Source organism: Myiozetetes cayanensis, unplaced genomic scaffold, assembly GCF_022539395.1.
Source record: "Myiozetetes cayanensis isolate MyiCay16 unplaced genomic scaffold, myiCay2020 scf2-11, whole genome shotgun sequence".
Classification (NCBI taxonomy): Eukaryota; Metazoa; Chordata; class Aves; order Passeriformes; family Tyrannidae; genus Myiozetetes; species Myiozetetes cayanensis.
Window position 1 is genome coordinate 95317805 of NW_026087411.1, and position 19418 is coordinate 95337222.

General features: G+C 38.0%; 1 protein-coding gene across 2 annotated transcripts in view; it reads right to left on the reverse strand.

Moving 5' to 3' along the window:
* Positions 1 to 19375, reverse strand: part of SH3YL1 (SH3 and SYLF domain containing 1) — a 52549-nt gene extending 33174 nt beyond the window's left edge. For both annotated transcript variants that reach the window (XM_050315371.1, XM_050315368.1), the window contains exons 1-5: positions 19271 to 19375; positions 5651 to 5761; positions 4535 to 4648; positions 3972 to 4036; positions 844 to 956 (exon numbers count right to left, since the gene is read on the reverse strand). In XM_050315371.1, the coding sequence (XP_050171328.1) occupies positions 844 to 956; positions 3972 to 4036; positions 4535 to 4648; positions 5651 to 5761; position 19271 (404 nt within the window). In that variant the 5' untranslated portion in view covers positions 19272 to 19375. The remainder of the gene's footprint in view (positions 1 to 843; positions 957 to 3971; positions 4037 to 4534; positions 4649 to 5650; positions 5762 to 19270) is intronic.
* Positions 19376 to 19418: the final 43 nt, after the last annotated feature.

Sequence of the window (19418 nt, forward strand, 5' to 3'; positions counted from 1 at the left end):
AAAGATTAAAAAAAAAGACATAAGTAGGCACATGTACCATAAACAGTCTGAGGCAACTGGGCTTGGTAAACCTGGAGAAGATTTAGGGGGAACCTAACAGCAGGTTTCAAGTATCTATGAAGAGCTAATCAAGACTATGAAGTCAGCTCTTCATAGCAGTGTATGGAAGAAAAATAAAATGTTATGGACATAAATAGAAATAAGAAATGCTTTGACTGGATATAAGGCAAAACTTTTCCCCATGACAACAGCTGACCAGCAGAGCAGGTTGCCCAGAGAGACTAAGCAGTCTCCATCTTTGGAGATTTTCAAGACTCAACTGGAAAAACGGATTGAGCAACCTGATCAAAAGTCATAACAAACCTTGCCTTGAGCAGGAGGTTGGAGTGATCTGGTTTCCAACTTAAATTATTCTATGATTATTTCATCTCATCCTTCAAAGTAAGCTGGTTTAACCAGTTAAAAGTTTAAAAGAAATTATTTGGTGTAGTTTTTATTTACTGTCAGGCAGATCTGTGGTGACAGGGAGCACAGACTCACACATTAATGAAAATAATAGTTCTATCAGGCACAGTAGCACCTGTGCTCTTCATTGAGCCTAGCCAAGCAGTCTCCTGAAAAGAGAGTAAATCTCAGAACACTTTCCTTCTACCAATAAATGACTTAATTGGGAAAGAAAAAGAAAAAAGAGAAAGAAGTGATTGGCAAGAATAATATGGTCCAGTCAACATACAGGTTCCCCAGGTTGTTCTGTAACATAGCAAAAAAAGCCACATTAATGTTTATATATAGCTTTAAAAATTATCTTGCATATACCCCATACTAGGAAAGTATTTTACCCACCTCCCCAGAGGTCCAATTGCCACAGTAAGATTTCCTCCAAGTGTAAGATTCCCTCCTTTGGCAAAAGCTTCCACTGCTCTTTCATGATTCAGTATTATCACTAAGTCTGAAACCTATAAAATATCAAACACTATGTATTTGTACTGTGTTTTTGTATTCTGTTTTACGATGTACTATTTTTGTATTATGCCTTTTAAGCAGAAAGAATAGCACAGGAGAAGCACTTCCTTTCTTGTAAAGGATTCTTTTGAAACAGCTTTCACAATAAAGTTGATTCTTTTTCTGCAAGGTATTTTGAAACAAAAATTCCTCCCAGCTAATTTTTCAATCAAATTTGACTGATTTTTTTCAAAGTGCTGATATGGTCAGTATGATATAAACAACAGTTATAACAGAAACTCTATTTTAATTCAGAATTTCCTAATTAACAATTTCCTATTTTCTATGGCCTACACAAAAAATTATGAAGGTATTTTCAGATGTAAATAATTTTGATCCTTCCATAATTAAACTAATAAAAGTAAGACAGAACTTACTAACAAAAATTACTGTCCAAAGAACAAAAACCAAAAAGGATACAGGTCTTCTTGCTATGGATAAAACTTCATTTTCTTGACAGGGGTTTTAGATACGATATATGTGTGTGTGTGTGTATGAATTATTAACTAACATTTTAAGACTAGAACATTTGATGTTGTCAGTTCCTTCAAGAACCTATTAAACTAAATAACTGAAGGGGTAGCAATGTATTTTTGAAAGATGCAAAATGGAAAAAGAATTACTATTTTTAAAATACTTTATTTTGCCCCAATTCTGATATAAGATGCCTGTATCAAAGAACTCCTACTACTATTTAAGCTGATGCCTATTACCACCAGGACTGTAAGACTCTTTGATTTAATAAATTTCAATAAAAGTCTCCTATAACTCTTTTCCCAATCTAGGAAGCATTTTAAAGAAAAAAGTCTTTCAAACACATGCATGATCCTATAAAGATCACTCTATTGTACCTGAAAGGTCAGTAAACACACTAAATGTTGTAAAAACCCCGTAAAACTACAGCAGTGTCAGCCTGTTCAACACAGTAGATTACACTTCAGTAGTTTACAGTGATGGATTATCTTTTCAATAGGTATCTTGACTACCCAAGAAGTACTGCACCTGATCTTTCATCTGGTGGACTTGACTGAAAGCCAGGTTCAGAAAAAACTTTCAACTTACCCCAAATTCCAAACAGTGACAGCAGGGAATACAAGAGGAAATACCAGATTATTTGCAAAACAAGGTTGGCCTAAAGTATTATACACAGCATAAAAGAGCTCTTTGTTATTAGCCCTCTGCAGTAGCATCCACCCCATCCCAAATGAAACATGGTTGACAGGACTAGTTTTTGAATCATCCAGGGATAGAGAAAGAATGTCATTCAGGATACCTCTACCTCCTTTTACGCATTAAGAGGATGATTTCACTGCTAAAGCTAAGTGAATCCATAGTGAGAAAACCTTCAAGGAAAGCATTTATGTAGATTTTAAAATTAGTCTTTAATTTGAGGTACCAGGTTGTTCACTGTGACTTCTGAAGTCTGTGATTTCCTTTGTGTTATTTAAAACCATCCATAGGTACCACTACAACTATGTCAACTATAATCTTTCCTACGGGAATAAAATTCACCCAGTTTCTAAAACATTTAAGTTTATATGTGACTAAAAGAGTGCTGAAATTGGATTCTGGGCTCCTCAGCCATTCAGGTATTTCTGAATAGCATATATTTTCTAGAAGAAATAAATAAGACTGTGCTATAATAATGTCAGTAAGGTCAGAGCATTTTGTAAGATGACTAAAATTTCAACAGAAGGGCACAATATAACTCAGAAAAAAAACCCTCTCACAAATAGCTTCTGTATTGAAATTGCTTAAGTATCAATAGTAAATGGCTACATTATCTAAAATATCAGATGGGGATGATTAAAGGAAAATTTTTATAGATTATTCAAAGCATATGAAGATTTTGTTTAATTGTCTTAAAAGGAAAAAAAACCAACCTTAAACCCCACAGAAAAAAAACTCTGGGGCTCAAACTGAATGTTTTATAATGCAATCAGATTATGTAGTCATGAAAATCAAAGAAAATCCCTCCCAAAAAGTAATGATTTTATATTCACAGGATCCTTTAAAAAGTGCACTGCAAAAATGGCTGAGATCACACAGTGAAAAACAAAGATACAATTAAATACTGATCTGTTGCTCGTTATGTGAGTGCTGGCTGAGTGGCTGCCAAGACAGGGATAGCAGGTTAGTTGTAGGAGGTGTGCTGGGGGCTGACGTGGACCATCCAGATCAGCTATATGTGGATTCTTCTGGGGAGCAGAATGTCCACTGCAAGAGATCTTGATGGCAACATATTGTAACTCTGAAATTCTTTGGGAATAAGCAGAACAGAAGCTAAACAGAAAGAAAAGAGAAGGTCTAGTCTGGAGACTAGGGTGGGAAAGAGAAGGAAAGATGAAAACAAACAAGTGTGAAGGAACTGTGAGAAAGAAGAAATGGGAAGAAGAGGCAGAGCACTGACAGGACTCAGCTCACCAGGATTCCTCTCAACATGTTGAGAGTCCTTTACTTAACCATTTCTGCTGTCTGGAAACTGGTTCCTCTTCTGCAACAATCCTTCAGAAGGGGCACCACTAGTTTTGGTGCTCTCAGACTGAAGGGTCATGGTCAGTGGTCACAAGTGTCATTTTACTCCACCTTCAATTCCTTTCACTGTTTCTTGCCATATGGAGTCCTTGTGCTCTTTAACAAAGCATTTTATACAGTATTAAGTATAGGATACTTATTGGCTTATATGTGAACACTGTCAGGAAGTTTTCCATAAGTGAAAGTTTCTAGAAGTGCGAAATCAAGGAAACAAGTGCTATGCCACTTCTTTTCATCTAAATGTCTCCAGACAATTAGACTGATAGGATCAAATCCCCTATTTTGTTTATCTTGCATAAGTGTCTTTTATAATAACTTTTTTTTCGTATGGAAAAGTAGATTCTACCCTTTTACTAGCATTTAGATCTTTGTTACTGCATTTTAATTTCTTGCAAAAAAAGTTACCAACAAGTATTTCAAATGCAAAATCATACCTCAATTCCAATTTCAAATCCACCACCAAGGCCAGCAATTCCTATTGCAGAAGGAGCAGACCAGGCTGTCATTCAAAACAAGATAAATTTACAGAATTTTAGGCACGTCACATAAAAGACTAATTTTATTATTACAGTTAAAAACCATGAACAAATTCTTTATTTAAAACTATGTTCAAAATCACTACAATAGAGTCATGTAACTATAATGCCTCATCCCACAGGAAAGAATTTAAGAAATACAAATCCTTATGATCCAAACAAATCTTTGTTACAAATTATTTATCACACAGTTGTTCCCATTGGATATAATTAATTTTTCTACTGAGTTTTAACCTACATGTTATTTTATTTCATCCTTTTACACAAAAACACTGAAAGCACTTGCATCTGGTTAAAAGAAGTAAAAAAATTTGAAAACAGCTTTAAAATAAAGCACTGTCACCTACTGGCCTGACTCCTCACACATTTTCCACTTTGTGCTATGAAAAGAAATGATGAAGAAAAATATTTTTATTTCTTTCAATTCTCCCATGAAGTACAAAAGGAAAATATCCACTTACTTCCATTAGGAAGACGAGCTAATACAATTCCACTTCCTCCCCGAGCAGTCACCAGAAATCCAGCTTTGATAACGGACAAAACTGCAAGGCCTTTGGCTTTAGCTATTACATGAGCTGAAACAGCAAAATCATTTATTCATTATCTTGCAAGAGAAGTTCTAAGAGAAGGGGAAAACAGAACTCTACATTTAACAATTTTGAACACATAAGAGTCAAATAATCGAAGCAAGAGCTTAAAGAAAAGTGAAAAAAGTTGAACTGATAATGACACCTGCACTCCAAAGTGAACCACAAAGCCAGCTGCAGGTCACATTAGCCTCTGACAATCTGTATACTGCCACAGCTCCTTCACCTGTCCTGATTAGCTCATAAAGAGTTAGTTTGCTTAGTGCCACACAAATTGTGAGTACTCTTAGCATGATAAACAGAAAACAGGCAGTGAACAGCTAACAATCTTGTCTCCACAAATTTCTGAAGGAGTGCAACACAACACGTACAACAGCCTAATCAGCTCATATCATTAGGCAGTGTTTGTGGCAAATACAGTGTCATCATTCTGCAAGTCTTACTGCAGACCTTCCGGAAAATAACAGTTATGAATTCAAAGCCACAAACAGCAACTCCAGATGGAGGAAGACACTAGGAGAAACACTGAGTAACAACTGCAAAAATAAAGAGGATAGCAGCAAACAAGAGTGCTTAACCAGAATCAGATGAGAACAGCACCCCAATCTCTTTGCTTCAACTTATTTTCATCTAGCTAATTTTCATAAATACAGATATTTAAGAACTGGAGCTACTATTCCAGGTTCTGTCTTAAGAACATACATTTAGAGTGTGGGCATGAGACAGTCCATCCATTCATCCTTCCAGTGCAGATACCCTTTGGTTGTAAACATTCAAAAGATCTCTCCCAGTAAATAACATCTGCCAAGAATACAGCAAACTGAAACCCTTTCCTTCCAAAATATTTTCAAAGAAGTTATGGCACCCAAAATCTTCATTCATCTCTAAGCTGTGGTCAGTGAAAGTAGAGAAAATTGGTAAAGAGAGCATGACTGCAACACAGGGGAGTGGTGAAGGTTTTAGCTGAATCAAAACATTTTCTTTACTCACGAGGTATGATTTTATCTGGTCCATTTCTGGAAGTTATTTCTGTAAATTCTCGTAATATTTTAGCTGCCTTTTTAGCTTCTGACTTCAGGTTGGAAGGTATAGGGTTGTTCACTGTAAAACATGAAAGAAATAAATTATATCTATGGTCAGTTCAGGATATCTCATATGAAAAAAACCAGTAAAATTTGTATGGGAAAACTGATTCTTTACAAATAAAGAGGAAACCATAGAAGCACAGAAACAGAAAGCATAGGAAATTATCTTCTGCATCAGACCCACATTTTTCTCTTGACAATTTTAAAGGAAAACACCACTTAGAAAAACACACAAGCCTAGCTCTTTCTTCCAATCTGTTTCTCTTGTACTTGCTCAGAATCCACACTGGTAACCACAGGGGTGTTGGAGATACATTCTCAGTTGTTCCTGTCTCTATTTATTTATGGGCTTATTGCATATGAATTTGTCTAATACCTTTTCAAACCTGCTGATACTCTGCCTTCAGAATTCTTGCTGCATCAGTTCACCACCTGCTACTTAAAGAAATACGTGATCCATTTTAAATTAATTTATTAGTTACAGCGAATGCCTGCTAGCTCAGGTGTCTCAAGTTCTGGTGAACACCTAATGCATTCAACTTATCCACTACCTTCATGCTTTTATATATAGCCACAGCCCCCAGCCTTCTCCACTTTTTCAGGAGTTTCAGCCTTCTTAGTCTCTCCTCAAAGTAGTTGCTCCATCATTGATCACTCTAATTGCTCTTCTCTGTACTACCATGAACTTTGCTGTCCTTCAAGTTGGCAACTATTAACGAGTGAACTCTAAATTATTGTTCACATCTCTTCAGGACACTTTTCTTACAGAGCTAAACTTGCGGCATGTTTTGTAAGTGAACAAAATTTTGTTTCAGACCAAGAAATTTCCTTTGGAAATCTACTTCCTGTGGAAGGGTTTATCAAGATTTTCTTTCCAATGTGATACAACATAAGCTCGTTGTACATTTCAACTGAGGAAAAAGCATATAGTAGAGATAAATGATGTTTACTTTATAAAGCTACAGACAACAGTAACAAACACACAAAATCTTGATATTTACCACCCAAACCCATAAAATTATAAATTCTATGGAAGTGTGTTGATCCCACTTAGATCTACCAGATCTGCTGTCATTAGTCAATGACTGAAAGACAAGTAATATATTAATATTCTGCAACAATATAAATGCCATTTTATGTATGAATAGTATGTTTCACCTGTAGATTTGCAAAAAGAGGCCTTAGTGCAGAAAAAAAAAAATGAGTTAAAAGCTATCACTTAAATTATTCTTGTTTTCCTGTGTGGATATATCAACACTCACTATTTACAAGTTTACCAGCAGCAAACTGCTCAGGTAACACATGAATATATTGCCAGACCAAAGATGCACCTAGTCTCATGCCACGTCTCTGAAAAAAAGCTAGAGACAGCATTTCCATATAATTCTACTGTTCTTAAATTCATAAAAGCATAGCAAATACCATGTATAAAGAAACAATATTCAATTAAAAATGGCCTAGTTTTTCAATTGGCATTCCCTGAACATTCATTCATCTCTTCACTCTTCCTGGGCAACATTCCCAACCAAAAAAGGACTAAATAGATTTTGAGATTAAATCAATGATGCTTGGAGAGCAATTCAGCTCAGACTAAGTGAACCACAAAGCAGCAAGTCAACCAAGTTTCTGTTCAGGTTCCACTGACTAGAATAGGAACTCCACCTCCACTTCCCAAAATGAAGAATATTCCTCTAGTATGTTTTTCAGGCAAGAAGGAACACTCCCAGAACAAGAGAGATTTTGACATCTGAATCTGGACTACCATTCCCTGTGAAGGCTTGTAGCAACCTTTGGCTTTGGTGAAAATGCAGCAGGTGTAAAATTGGAGAGTTTGAAGTGACAGCATCCATCACAAGGCTGTCCAGAAATATCAGCCTCTCTGGGAGCAAAAGGAAGTAGATGCATAGAATGCAATAGACTCTAAACCACAGTGCTGTACCAGAGAAGAAATACTAATTCTATCTCCCAATCATCCCTTCTCTTTTCAGAAAATTAAGATGATAGCCAAGTCCCTGAGTGTGAAGGGATAGAAGAAGGTGAAGCTCGAACTGCTCAGGACCTTGTGAAAAAGCTCTTGGCATGTGAAATTTTCTGTGATTGTTATGGCACTAAAATTATGGCTTGCAGGAGTTTTGAATATGCATTTCTTCTGTGACGTAAAGGCTTCACCAGGCTGGAATCTGGCTACACAGCAAGAAGAGAGGTCAGTGTAGCCCAAACAAAACATGAACAGACAATTGCTTTTGGTAGATTAAACTGGGCTGGAGCAAGTGTTTCCATTACTTCTGTTGTTTGCACTTGACATTGCATTTTCAAGGTCAGAGGGTAAACATTACCAGCATAAGAAAAAAATCAGAAGATTTTTGCTTTTGTATGGAGATACATTGTGTCAGTCCCAAAAAGCATATGGAAACAGCATTCTTCTCAAGAAAGCATGAAGAATAAACTTAGTGTATTATAATTTGTAATTAATAATTAACATTGTAATACGCAGTGCATGTCCAGCTACAAAATCAGATGAACACTTCTATACGTAGGTTTTCAGTTAAGATACTTTGCAAGTCTAGAGGTCTTGAGTTTGGGAAGGGTTACCTACCCAGTCTACCCAAAATACACATTTCATGGTACTCAATTATTCTTATGGTTCAGTAACATTAAAGCAAAAAATATGCTTCATTCTAATTGTGATAAAACAGACGGTTATGTGCCTGACCATGCAGGACTTCTAGCAAAGTGATCAAGACAGTGAAAATAAGATGTGTACAAATGAGACAAAAAAACTTTGGGGAGATAAAAACATTGTGAAGATAAAGAACATTATGGAGTAGAAGCAAGCATTATCAAGTTTCTAGATTAGACAAATCAAATAAACTTCTGTGCTTTTCTCTCACTCTTCCTTCCTGTTTTTGCATGCATTCCTTCCTCCCCTTTGCTTCTTTTTGGCTAATCTCAGAATCTGGAGAAACATCTCCAACTAATTTCTTCTACTACTAAAAAAAGCAAAAAAAGTAAAAGCTCTCATTTTGTACAGATTAAAGAGAAATCCTTTAGCTAAGTCCATTGGGAAAACATGAGATGTTTTGAGACCTAAAAGTCTGCAAATAGGAAGAACAGTGGTGGGAAAAAAAAAAATAAAATCACTACAGTTTTCATACGCTTTTTCAGATTCAGAATTGGTTCAGAAGTATTTGATGGTTACCAGACAACACTGTGTACATGCCTCTGTGCACGTAGGAGTTAACTGAAGGCAACTCAAAGCTGAACTTCAGGAGTCAGCAAAAGTAATGTGGTTACTACTTCACTGTCCCTTCACCTCTCAACATGTAGTTGGTTTCATAATCAGGTTTTGGTTGCATCTTGGGTCAGGATGGAGGATGTCTAAGTAACCCTTTCAAGTGTTTACTTAGAAAGTTTCACAAGATACTGAAGATGACTCCATGACTTTCCTACCTGGCTTATTTTTATCCTAGTGTTTCTAAATAGGAAAAAATCAGGAAGAAATTTTTTACAACAGGTATGGTGTTTTCACGAACAGATTGCCCAGAAAGGTGGTAGATACCCCATCCATGAAAACATTCAAGGTCAGGCTGGATGGGCCTCTGAGCAACCTGCTCTAGTTGAAGATGTCCCTGCCCATTGCAGGAAGAGTTGGATGAGATGTCTTTTTCCATTCCAACACAAACCATGACTTACCTGCACTATGATTCCAAACATTGCCTTACAAAATACAAACTCTGGACAGCAAAACAGCATTACGTAAGAAAACTGAAAAGTAGGTATTTCCACTCCAATCCCTCTAAAAGGGTGTTTTTTGTTTGTTTGTTTGGTTTTTTTTTTTGGGGGGGGGGGGTGTTTGTTGTGGATTTTTTTGTTTTTGTTTTTTTTTGTGGGGTACCTTTATTACCAGGGTACAGAGAAGATGGAGAGAGATTCTTCATCTTGCTGTACATCACAACAACAAGTACAAGAATAGTTTAATTTCCCATCCTTAAGCTAACAGCAGAAACTTGACTTTCTCCCTGTATCATTTTTTTCCTACAGCAGTATTGCTTCTGCAATCCCTGGGTAGCTACAGGAATTCACTCCTCCAGTGCCCTTTGCTTTTTCCCTTCCTGCCACAGACTGAAGCAATGCAGGGTTATTTTTCTGGACTAAGACACAGCAGGTGGATTTGACATTATTCTGCCAGTTACCCTGCAAGCAGGTACACTTTTGTGCTTTCAGAAATAGCCTGAGAAATGAGTGATATTTCTAAAGCACAGTAGAGATACAGAGAGGGGAGAAAGGGAAGGAAAAAATAAAGAGGTTGAACATGGTACCAACTGAAGAGCTCAAAGCTACAACTTGTAGAGAAGAGTTGCAAGTAAGATAACTTGCATTCAGGTTTTAATTTAGACAGTAGAGGGTATGAAAATTAAAGTGACTATATTTGGCAAGCAAGCATGGCACAGAAAGGTTTTAATAACAATGGGCAGGATCAACAAACCAACTGATTAAAGACTTCCATGCTGAAAATCAACACAGTTACTCAAAGTGGCTACTGTATGACTCTTTCCACAGTGGTTCATTTTAAGTTCTTTATTTACTTTCATAATGTTGTGTAGATACTAAAGAACTGGCAGGATGCTGACAGGGGTCTTGAGGAACTGATGACTTGTTTAAAAAAAACCCCAAAGAAGTCCACACCCTGACCTTAATTATGTATAATACAATGCCTGCTAAAGCCTGGCTGGACTTGCATTTTGCTAAGATTGTTAGAACCGCAGCAAAATAAATATTTTTTATCACTGAGGAAAGGGGAAAGTTTGATTCTCCATCTTGGGCTATGCCACACTCAAGATTTTGTTGACAGAATTCAAGATTAAATAAGAACATAATAGTCAACACTAAAAAGGCAAAGTTTAATGGTTCGCTATATAATACAGGTGAGGCCTCACTCTTACTATTAAATTTTAGGTCAATCAATTTCATAAACCTTTGTCGAAAGGAAAAGAAAATTATGGTTTTTTTCAGTAAAAACCCCTAGTAAATGGAAAATAGCACAAATATGTCAAAGACAATGCATAACTAGTTATTCACTTAAAAAAAAAAAAGTACATGGGGGTTTGCACTATGAAATAGTGATATCTGCCCCAAAATAGAACAGAAATAAAATAAAGATTATGGTGAATGTTGAGGAGCAAATTCTTGCTTCTATTTATTTTAATCACTGTATAAACAGACAAAACCATAAGTGGGATTTCTATGACACCAAAAATGGTTTCATCTTCTGTTCATCTATCAAATTGTCCTCTTCCCCCTAAAGCTTACCTTATGATTTGAACTGCAAAATTAGTTCCTTAAAAACTAATTTAATACTGGAAGTCTATTGGAAAGGTATTATAGATATATCTGCTTTATAAAAAAAATACTGTATGAAATACTTAGACATAAGCAGAATACTTGTGTTCGGTTTACCCTGTCAATAACATAACGAATCATCCTGTAGCACTGTCTTCACTATTAGGTTTTAAGTATGCATTTATAATTGTCTGCTTTGTATTCAAGCAATGTTCAGGAAAGAAGTAACCAGGAGCAATAAGACAATAATATCTATCAGGGGGATACACTGACTGATGGATTTGGAATGCCGTGACCAGCGAATGCTCAGCTGGGAGCAAGCTTCATTTGCACTCCTGCTTGTTGTTGAAAGGAGAAGATATTGAGCATATGTGAGTCAGCAACACAAACCCCATGGGGGAATATCACACCAAAATTGATTAACTGCTTAATTTGTAAGCTGATGAGGTAAGTGCGTCAGCCTCTAATTTACATTCTGACTAACAGTAATAGCGTGTTGGCTGAACATTTGGTGAAATTATCTGAGCAAGGTGCAATAAAGAATAAATAAAGCCTTTTTACTTAAAAGCTATAACTAGTTCTGATATAATCAAAATTCTGCTGAATATGAACAGATGAAATAAAGCATGGTTGCATTATGAGAACCCAAACATCAAAAGTACAGTTTCAAAGAACTGATGACAAAGGGGAGACGAAGTTTTGCATGCAAATTTCATACATATTCTGCCCCTATACATATGAGCTTTGAAGTATTTGGTGGTAGAAGGTGGTTTTGTGAGGTTTTTTTGGTTACGAAAAGAACAAAAAACCTAATGACAAATAGCTCTATGAGCCTCAGTCTTCACTGTCACTTCACTAGAAAGTTCAGAAACAGCACAATACATTAAAGTACAGATGATTTGCAAATACCCGCAGTTACATGAGCTACGTACATGCTAAAAAGCTTGTATGAACAGAGAACATTCAAAATTATGATTATGAACATTCATCAACATGAGAACTAGCATAGTCAAGAAAAGTTAAAGCGCAATATTGAACGGGAAAGAGAAACCTGAAAAACAAGACTGTGTAGCACTGGAAAAGAGCCTAAACATGAGATTTCAATTTGGCATTACAATCAAAGAGATTAATTTAATTTTGCTTTCACAAATGTGTAACAACATGATACTGTGGCAGCCAGCTCCAGCCTTGGGCTTCATCTGGTACTTGGAATTCCTTGAACAGCCTGCAAGACGTGCATTGTAAGCATTTCGCCTAGCCCAAGAAAAAGTGATGCAATACAGAGCAGTGGATGACAGGCAGCACACTATGCTAAACATGTCTCTATCAGTATCTCTCCATTTACTACTTCCAACACTTGAAGACAATGATAGACAGTAAAAAAGGCAGGTCAATGAAATGTCAAGGAAACACATCTGGATTTCAAGGAAGTAGCAGTACAAGTTGAAAAGGAACCTGGAAGAAAAGGATGTAATGAAATGAAGGCACCACACTCTTTAGTTGAAATCCAGTTGCTGTAAGAGCCTGAGCTCCTTACTCCTGGCTTTGGAATCAACAGCAACAAGCAGATACTATTTCCTCAAGACTCAAAGGACCAGAAACAGCAAAGGCTCAGAATGCACACTGATCATCCTGCTGGAAAGGGATAATGGTACAGCAAAAAGGAGCATAGGAAAGCAGTGGAAGGGAATGAGACAGCATTATTGATGCAATATGCCAACTGACCGTGTTATACAATTCTGCCATGGGCACCTGGAACAGTGAGACAGGAGACAACAGAAAATACATCAGTGTATGGCAGTGAAAGTAGAGCTGAAAAGTAGAAAAAGTGGAAAACAGTAGAAAATAGGCTCTGTACAATGAAGCTCTGCACTAATCTCATGCATTTCAACCATAATTTTTATCACTTGGATTCCTGAAGTTTTATCAACTTTCATGCTGTTCATCAACAACTCTGGTGTGAGAAGTCAGCAACACATCAGTGACACAAGAATTACAGCAGGGTACAAGCACTACAGCAGGCACTACATGGCCTTGCAGAGTGTCAGCTGAGCTGCACTGGAAGACTCTAAGGTGCGCTTTCACAACCCTAATGGTTTTTACGCTATGAATTAATGTAACTACACTTTCCTCCTCCCCCACCCTGGATAACGAGTTGTTTACTGGATCGCACTGCGCTAAGCTGGTGCTGGCAGTGCTGAGGGAGGGAGAACAGACTAGAAAGGCCTGCAAAACCTGCAGCCTTTAGCATACAGAAATCAAGGAGCTGGAAGTATTTTAAGGTTTACCTAAGACAAATGGAAATATATTCTGTCCAAACAACTGCACTGGAAGGAAGTGAAATAGTGCTCAAAAATGAAGCAAAAAATTAAAAAGAAAACCCACTCTTGTCCATGTTAAAACCATCCTGTTTCTCCTTGTTTTACCTGCGATAACCTGCTAAAGTTAGCTGTTGATGACTGCCTGTGCACAGGAAAAACCTCATGAAGATACTCAAGTTACAACTAAATTCAGCCTTCAAGACGTCAAATATGAATAAGGTATGACATATAACAGAAAAGAGCACCTTTTCTAAAAGGAAAGCAACCCAACAATCCTTATTTCAAAGAGGAGAATCTCAAAGACATTTCTATCAGTATAAAACCCTGAGATATTTATGGTATTTTGAAGAATTTTTTAATGAAGTAATAGGATTATAATAAGAAATTATTATTAAATTTAAGAAGCTTATATTTCAAAAGTTACCTATATTTATATATTTAAATCACAGCAACTGGGGGGGAGAAATAACAAATGTAATTTTAAAGATGAGTACTTCTGAAAACCTTTATGAAAACTCACATTGCACCTGTATGTTTATTGCAAGTCAGCTAAGAAGTCAGACAATGACAAGAAACTCAGCCATCTACATTTAGATTTTGGCATGCAAATACACAGTATGAAAGCAAACCAAAAATTAAAAATCACAAGTCTTTATTGAAAGAAAGAGCCACTCTAAACACAGAAGGCTTTGTATTCATAGAAATGAAGTAATGGAGATAGAGAGCAGATTTCTTCCTTGATTTCTTCCTTTATTCTCATCTCTGAAAGTCTCTGGTTTTTAGTTTTAGGGTTTTTTTGTCTGTGTGTGTTTTGATTTTTTTTAAAAGTATATTACTATGAGTTACGAAAATTGAAGTACCTGTAAAGATAACTCATAGGAAACATGTATTATTGGAAGCATGTAACTGTGGTGACTCTAAACCTAGACAGGCAAACTGCCTCACCCCAACCTGCACTTTCACTGCTTCTACCATTGGCCCGTACTCCAAGGCAAATAACTCTTTGCAACCTTTATTAAAATCATAGCCTTTATTATAGAACCATTGAATGGTTTCCATTGGCAGGGACATGAAAGATCATCCTGTTTCAAGCCCCCTGCCATGGGCAGGGACATCTTCCACTAGACCAGGTTGCTCAAAGTCTCATCCAACCTGGCCTTAAACACTTTACAGATGGGACATTCAAACTTCTCTGGGCAAGCAGTTCCAGTGTCTCACCACCCTCAGAGTAAAGAATTTCTTCCTAATATCTAATTTAAATTTCTCTCCTTTTAGTTTAAAACCACTAGCCCTTGACCTATCACCATCTGACCATGTAAAAAGTCCATCAACCTCCTTTTATAAGCCCCCTTTATGTACTGGAAGGCCTCAATGAGGTTTCCCTGGAGCCTTTTCTTCTCCAGGCTGAACAAAACCAGCTTTGCTCAGCCTGTCTTCGTAGGACAGGTGCTCCATCCCTTTGATCATCTCTGTTGCCCTCCTCTGGATTTGCTTCAACAAGTCCACATTTGTCTTGTGCTAAGACTTTCAGAAGTGGACACAGTACTCCAGGTGAGGAGTAGAGCAGAGTAGAGGGGCAGAATGCAGTTGGTCTTCTGGGCTGGAAGTGCACATTGCTGAGCCGTGGCCAGCTTTTCATCCACCAGAACTCCACATCCTCCTCAGCAGTGCTGCTCTCAATGAGTTTTTCTCCCAGTCTGTACTTGTGTCTGGCATTGCCCTGATCCAGGTGTAGCACCTTGCACTTGGACTTGTTGAATGTCATTGGGTTCTCATGGTCCCACTTCCAAAGTCTGTCCAGGTCCCTCTCGATGGCATCCCATCCTTCTATTGTATCAATGACACCGCTCAGCTTTGTGTCATTGGCAAACTTGCTGAGGGTAAGTACCTAACTTCGGTTCAAGGCTTTCCACTGTGACATTTTCAACGGAGTAAACTTCTTCACGGTCAAGTTAAGTTTTCAGGCCTTTGTCCTCTAGGCATAGGTATTTTATAAACTCAGGCTTACAGAGATAGAAACTGATATGTTAGCTGATGACCTTTTTAAAAGCAAAGCAAAATTTATTTGAAATGCCATAACTAAATAAAATAACACGGCCAAAACAAGCTCAGCTTCTACACAGGTTATCTGATATAAACTAAATTGTATGAAATGTGATAAAAGTATTTATGCCTGTTAGCTGTATCATGTATAGTATCTAAAAGTATATAAGATTTTTGGTCAGCTCTAGTGTTTACAAACTACCTTTTCAAATTTTTCTACCAATTATGTATGCAGTTCTAGACCATGGGAGCTCAATATTTTTCACATGGAATATCAATTTTATTAATGCTAAAATAACCCTCCAACATGCAAAAAAACCATGCCCCCAGTTTCACTGTGTGCGTATTTTTATTACTTTTCTCCACAAAGAGGAAAGAACTTAACTGATTCAAACACAAAGTTTATCTCTGTAACTTCATGTGATACCAGTCCTCAGTCCTACTTTGAATTAACTATTTCCTTGAGAAAAGTCAAGGAAAAAAAAAAAAACAAACCTGTAACAGAGTCACCTACATTATCAAAAGCATTTGACAAGTTGGGTTCCCAGCAGTTTTTGTACTGAAGTCAGTTTGGAGAAAATTCTAATTAGGGACATGCTGAATTTCCTCTCATATAATTTTCTGATGAGAGCTGGAATACACAGGGGTAAAATGATAGTGATAAAGTTGAACAATGTATTTTAAAGAAAAATATGTTTCCTTTGTATATGCAATATGTTTCAACTAGGTGCTGCCTCCTTATTTCTAAAACAGTGGCATGTGAAGACAGTCACCAACTGCCTAAGGCACAGAGGATTTGTTCCAAAAAGTACATCAGACATCTGTTCAACTGCACAGGAGAGAAAGCAGTGGAACACCTGTAGCTAAAAGTCTTCAAAAATCCTTGTAACTTTTAGCAATTTACAATACTGTAAAAATCCTGTGTCCACAGTTCTACAAGCCTTTGCTCTGGGAGAAAGGATAAACACAAGAGGCATGGGGAACAAACTGCTCTGTTTGTACAAAGATAGCCAGAAAACAGCACTTTCAATAATATAGAGAAAGTGGTGTGCTCTAGGACAAGCATCAAAGGCAGAGTTATCCTGGGGGTTGTCTGAGACCAGCATGTGAACTCTTCCAAGAATTTTTACTATGAGAATTGCCCACTTTTGCTCAGAATGTTACCACAACTATCCACCCTACCACCCATGCCCCAGGAAAATAACTACCTGAAATCCTTTTAGCAAGTCTTTCATATACACTTATTGTACTACATTTGATTTATAAACAGCTGACACCAAAAGGGGTGCTGCTCATCAAGCAAGATAAGTAGCATGACTGAAGCTAAGTCAGAGCTACAAAGTCAGTTCTACCTGCCTCTTCTCATCTTAATACAAGAGTCAGTATAATATGTGAAATTTAGACATGGGGTAAGGGGAAAATCCCAAAGGGTATCCCAGCTTTGGCTTGCTAACTCTATTTTAATCACCAGGAATACACTTCAAGGCAATCCAAGCAGATAAACAAGTACATTGATCTTTGTAGAAAAAAGCTTTAACTAAAACAAAGCTGTTCTTTTTAGACGAAAATCCTAAACAAACATCTTGTTTATCTTCTCACCAGGGCCAGAAGTACAGAGAAAACAAAAATGTAACAGACTACAACCCTGATGTGCACTACACAATAGCCCCATGTGCTACCATAACAACCTATATGAAAATATATTAGCCACCTTAACAAGGTGGCAGATGCCAGCTATTTCCTGCTGAAAATATTTGACACTTCTGTCAGTAAAATTATCACTATCATTCTGACTCTCACATTTCCCCACTTTGTAGATGTCCCAATTTGCTACGTGTGAATCAAATCCAAGAAGTTACTAACTCCCACAATGAATGAATTGCTACAATTAATCACACAAGAAACCTTTCTTCAAACTAAAAGGAATAAACATGTAAAAGTGCAAGTGCTTGATATTTATTAATTAAGAGTTTGAAGAGCCCAAGCTCTACCTCAACTCTCGGGTTACTCTGTTCCCAATAGAATTTCTCTCCCACCAAGTCATGCAGCTTATCCTTCATAGCAGTCCTGCATGACAGGCTCTTTTAGAGCAGTGTAATGGTTGTTTTAAACATCTCAAAAATATGAAGAGTTCATTACATCAGAAATATTAATTCTTATCAATGAGAAACTGTTGCAAAGAACAACAGTGAATTCTGCTATTTCAAAAGTAGGAATTTGACATTAACTGAAGAAGGCACAAACTGTGACTCTCTTCCACTACTGAGGGATGAAAATCACAGAATCACAGACTCATTTAGATTGGAAAAGACCTCTGAGATCATTGAGCCCAACCTCTGACTCATCACACTTTGTCAACTAGACCATGGGACTAAATGCCACATCCAGTCACTTCTTGAACGCCTCCAGGGATGGTGATTCCACCACCTCCCTGGGCAGCCTGTTCCAATGCTTGACAACCCCTTCAGTGAAGAACAGACAATAATCCTCCACACTCCCCTAAAACATGGAACCATGAAATACTTTGTCTCAAAATTACTGCTAGGCACATACCTACGTGTAACATACACAGATACAAGTACTGGGATGGTCTTCAAAGGACTCTTACACAAACCCTCACTTTCCCAGACCGACAAATGCATAGAAAGATGGTGGGGAATCTGCTTCCAACATTGACAGCTCAAGGGACTCCAGCTGACAGCAAGCAGGAATAAAGGGACTCTACACTGCTTGGCTATACAGCATGGTAGAGCTGCATCTGAGAATGACACAACTGATTCATCTCACCCCTCGTCTCCTTTGGCAAGGTCACCTCTGGCAACTGAGCAGAGCCCTGGCCCCTGCCTGGCTCCACTACCCCGCACTGCTGACAGCCCTGTGGACAGCAGAGCACTGCAGGGCGTGAGCAGGGTAACACTGGGCACAGAAACGGCGCTTCTGATACCAATCGCTTACACTGTGAAGTAAAATAATAAACAATTTTTAAAAATGTGTATGCAGGACAGCGTTTCAAGCTGCATAAAAGGAAATGTGCTGTTTGTTCCATTCCACCACAAATATTTTACAAGCTCTTCAGTTTTTGTTTGAAAGTCACGCATCTGGCACGAAAATCGAGAATCTGGCATTTTTTATTTAATCTCCAAAGTGCCACGTTTTGATGGGAAAACCAGGTAATCAAGTCTTTAAAAAACAGAGCAGAAGAATCCAGTCCCAGCCACACCCTGCCAAGGTGGGGCTGTGGCTGCCAATGTTACAAAACACAGCTAGGTACACAGGATAACCCAGAAGAAAAAAAAGTATACACAATTAAATAACAAAAATATAAATAAATAAACAACATTTTAATATATGATATATATGTATATATAATATATATGTATTATAGTATATATGTATTATAGATACATAATATATTAATATATAATGTATATGCATATATATCTAATATATAACATATGTTTGAGATATATATATCGAATATATCGATATCTATATGTATATCTATATGTATTATAGATATATATAGATATAAAACATAGCCAAAATAAATAAATAAAAACTAACACTCGAGCTCCCCTGTAAAGTGAAGCGTCCCTGTGCTCAATTTCACCGGCAGCCTGGCGAGGCCAAAGCCTCATTCGACGCTTGCTGAATTTCTCCCAGGAGGACGCAGCACACGCTGCAGCACCGGGCGAGAGGGGCAGTCGATGGCCAAGGGAAGCCTCGCTGGCCGCGTACGGCCGCCTTCGGTCGGGCCGGCCCCGGCCCCCCGCTCGGAACCCCCCAGCTCCCCGGTATTCACTCCCGCCCCCGGTACTCACTCCTGCCCGGCCGGGCGCCCCCGTCCCCCTCACTGCTGCTGCTGCTTCTCCTCCCGCCGCCGCAGCCTCCCGGGCGGCCCCGCCGAGCCGCGCACCTGCCGCAGGTGAGGCGGGCGGGGCCGGGGTGCCCGCCGACCGCCCGGTCCGG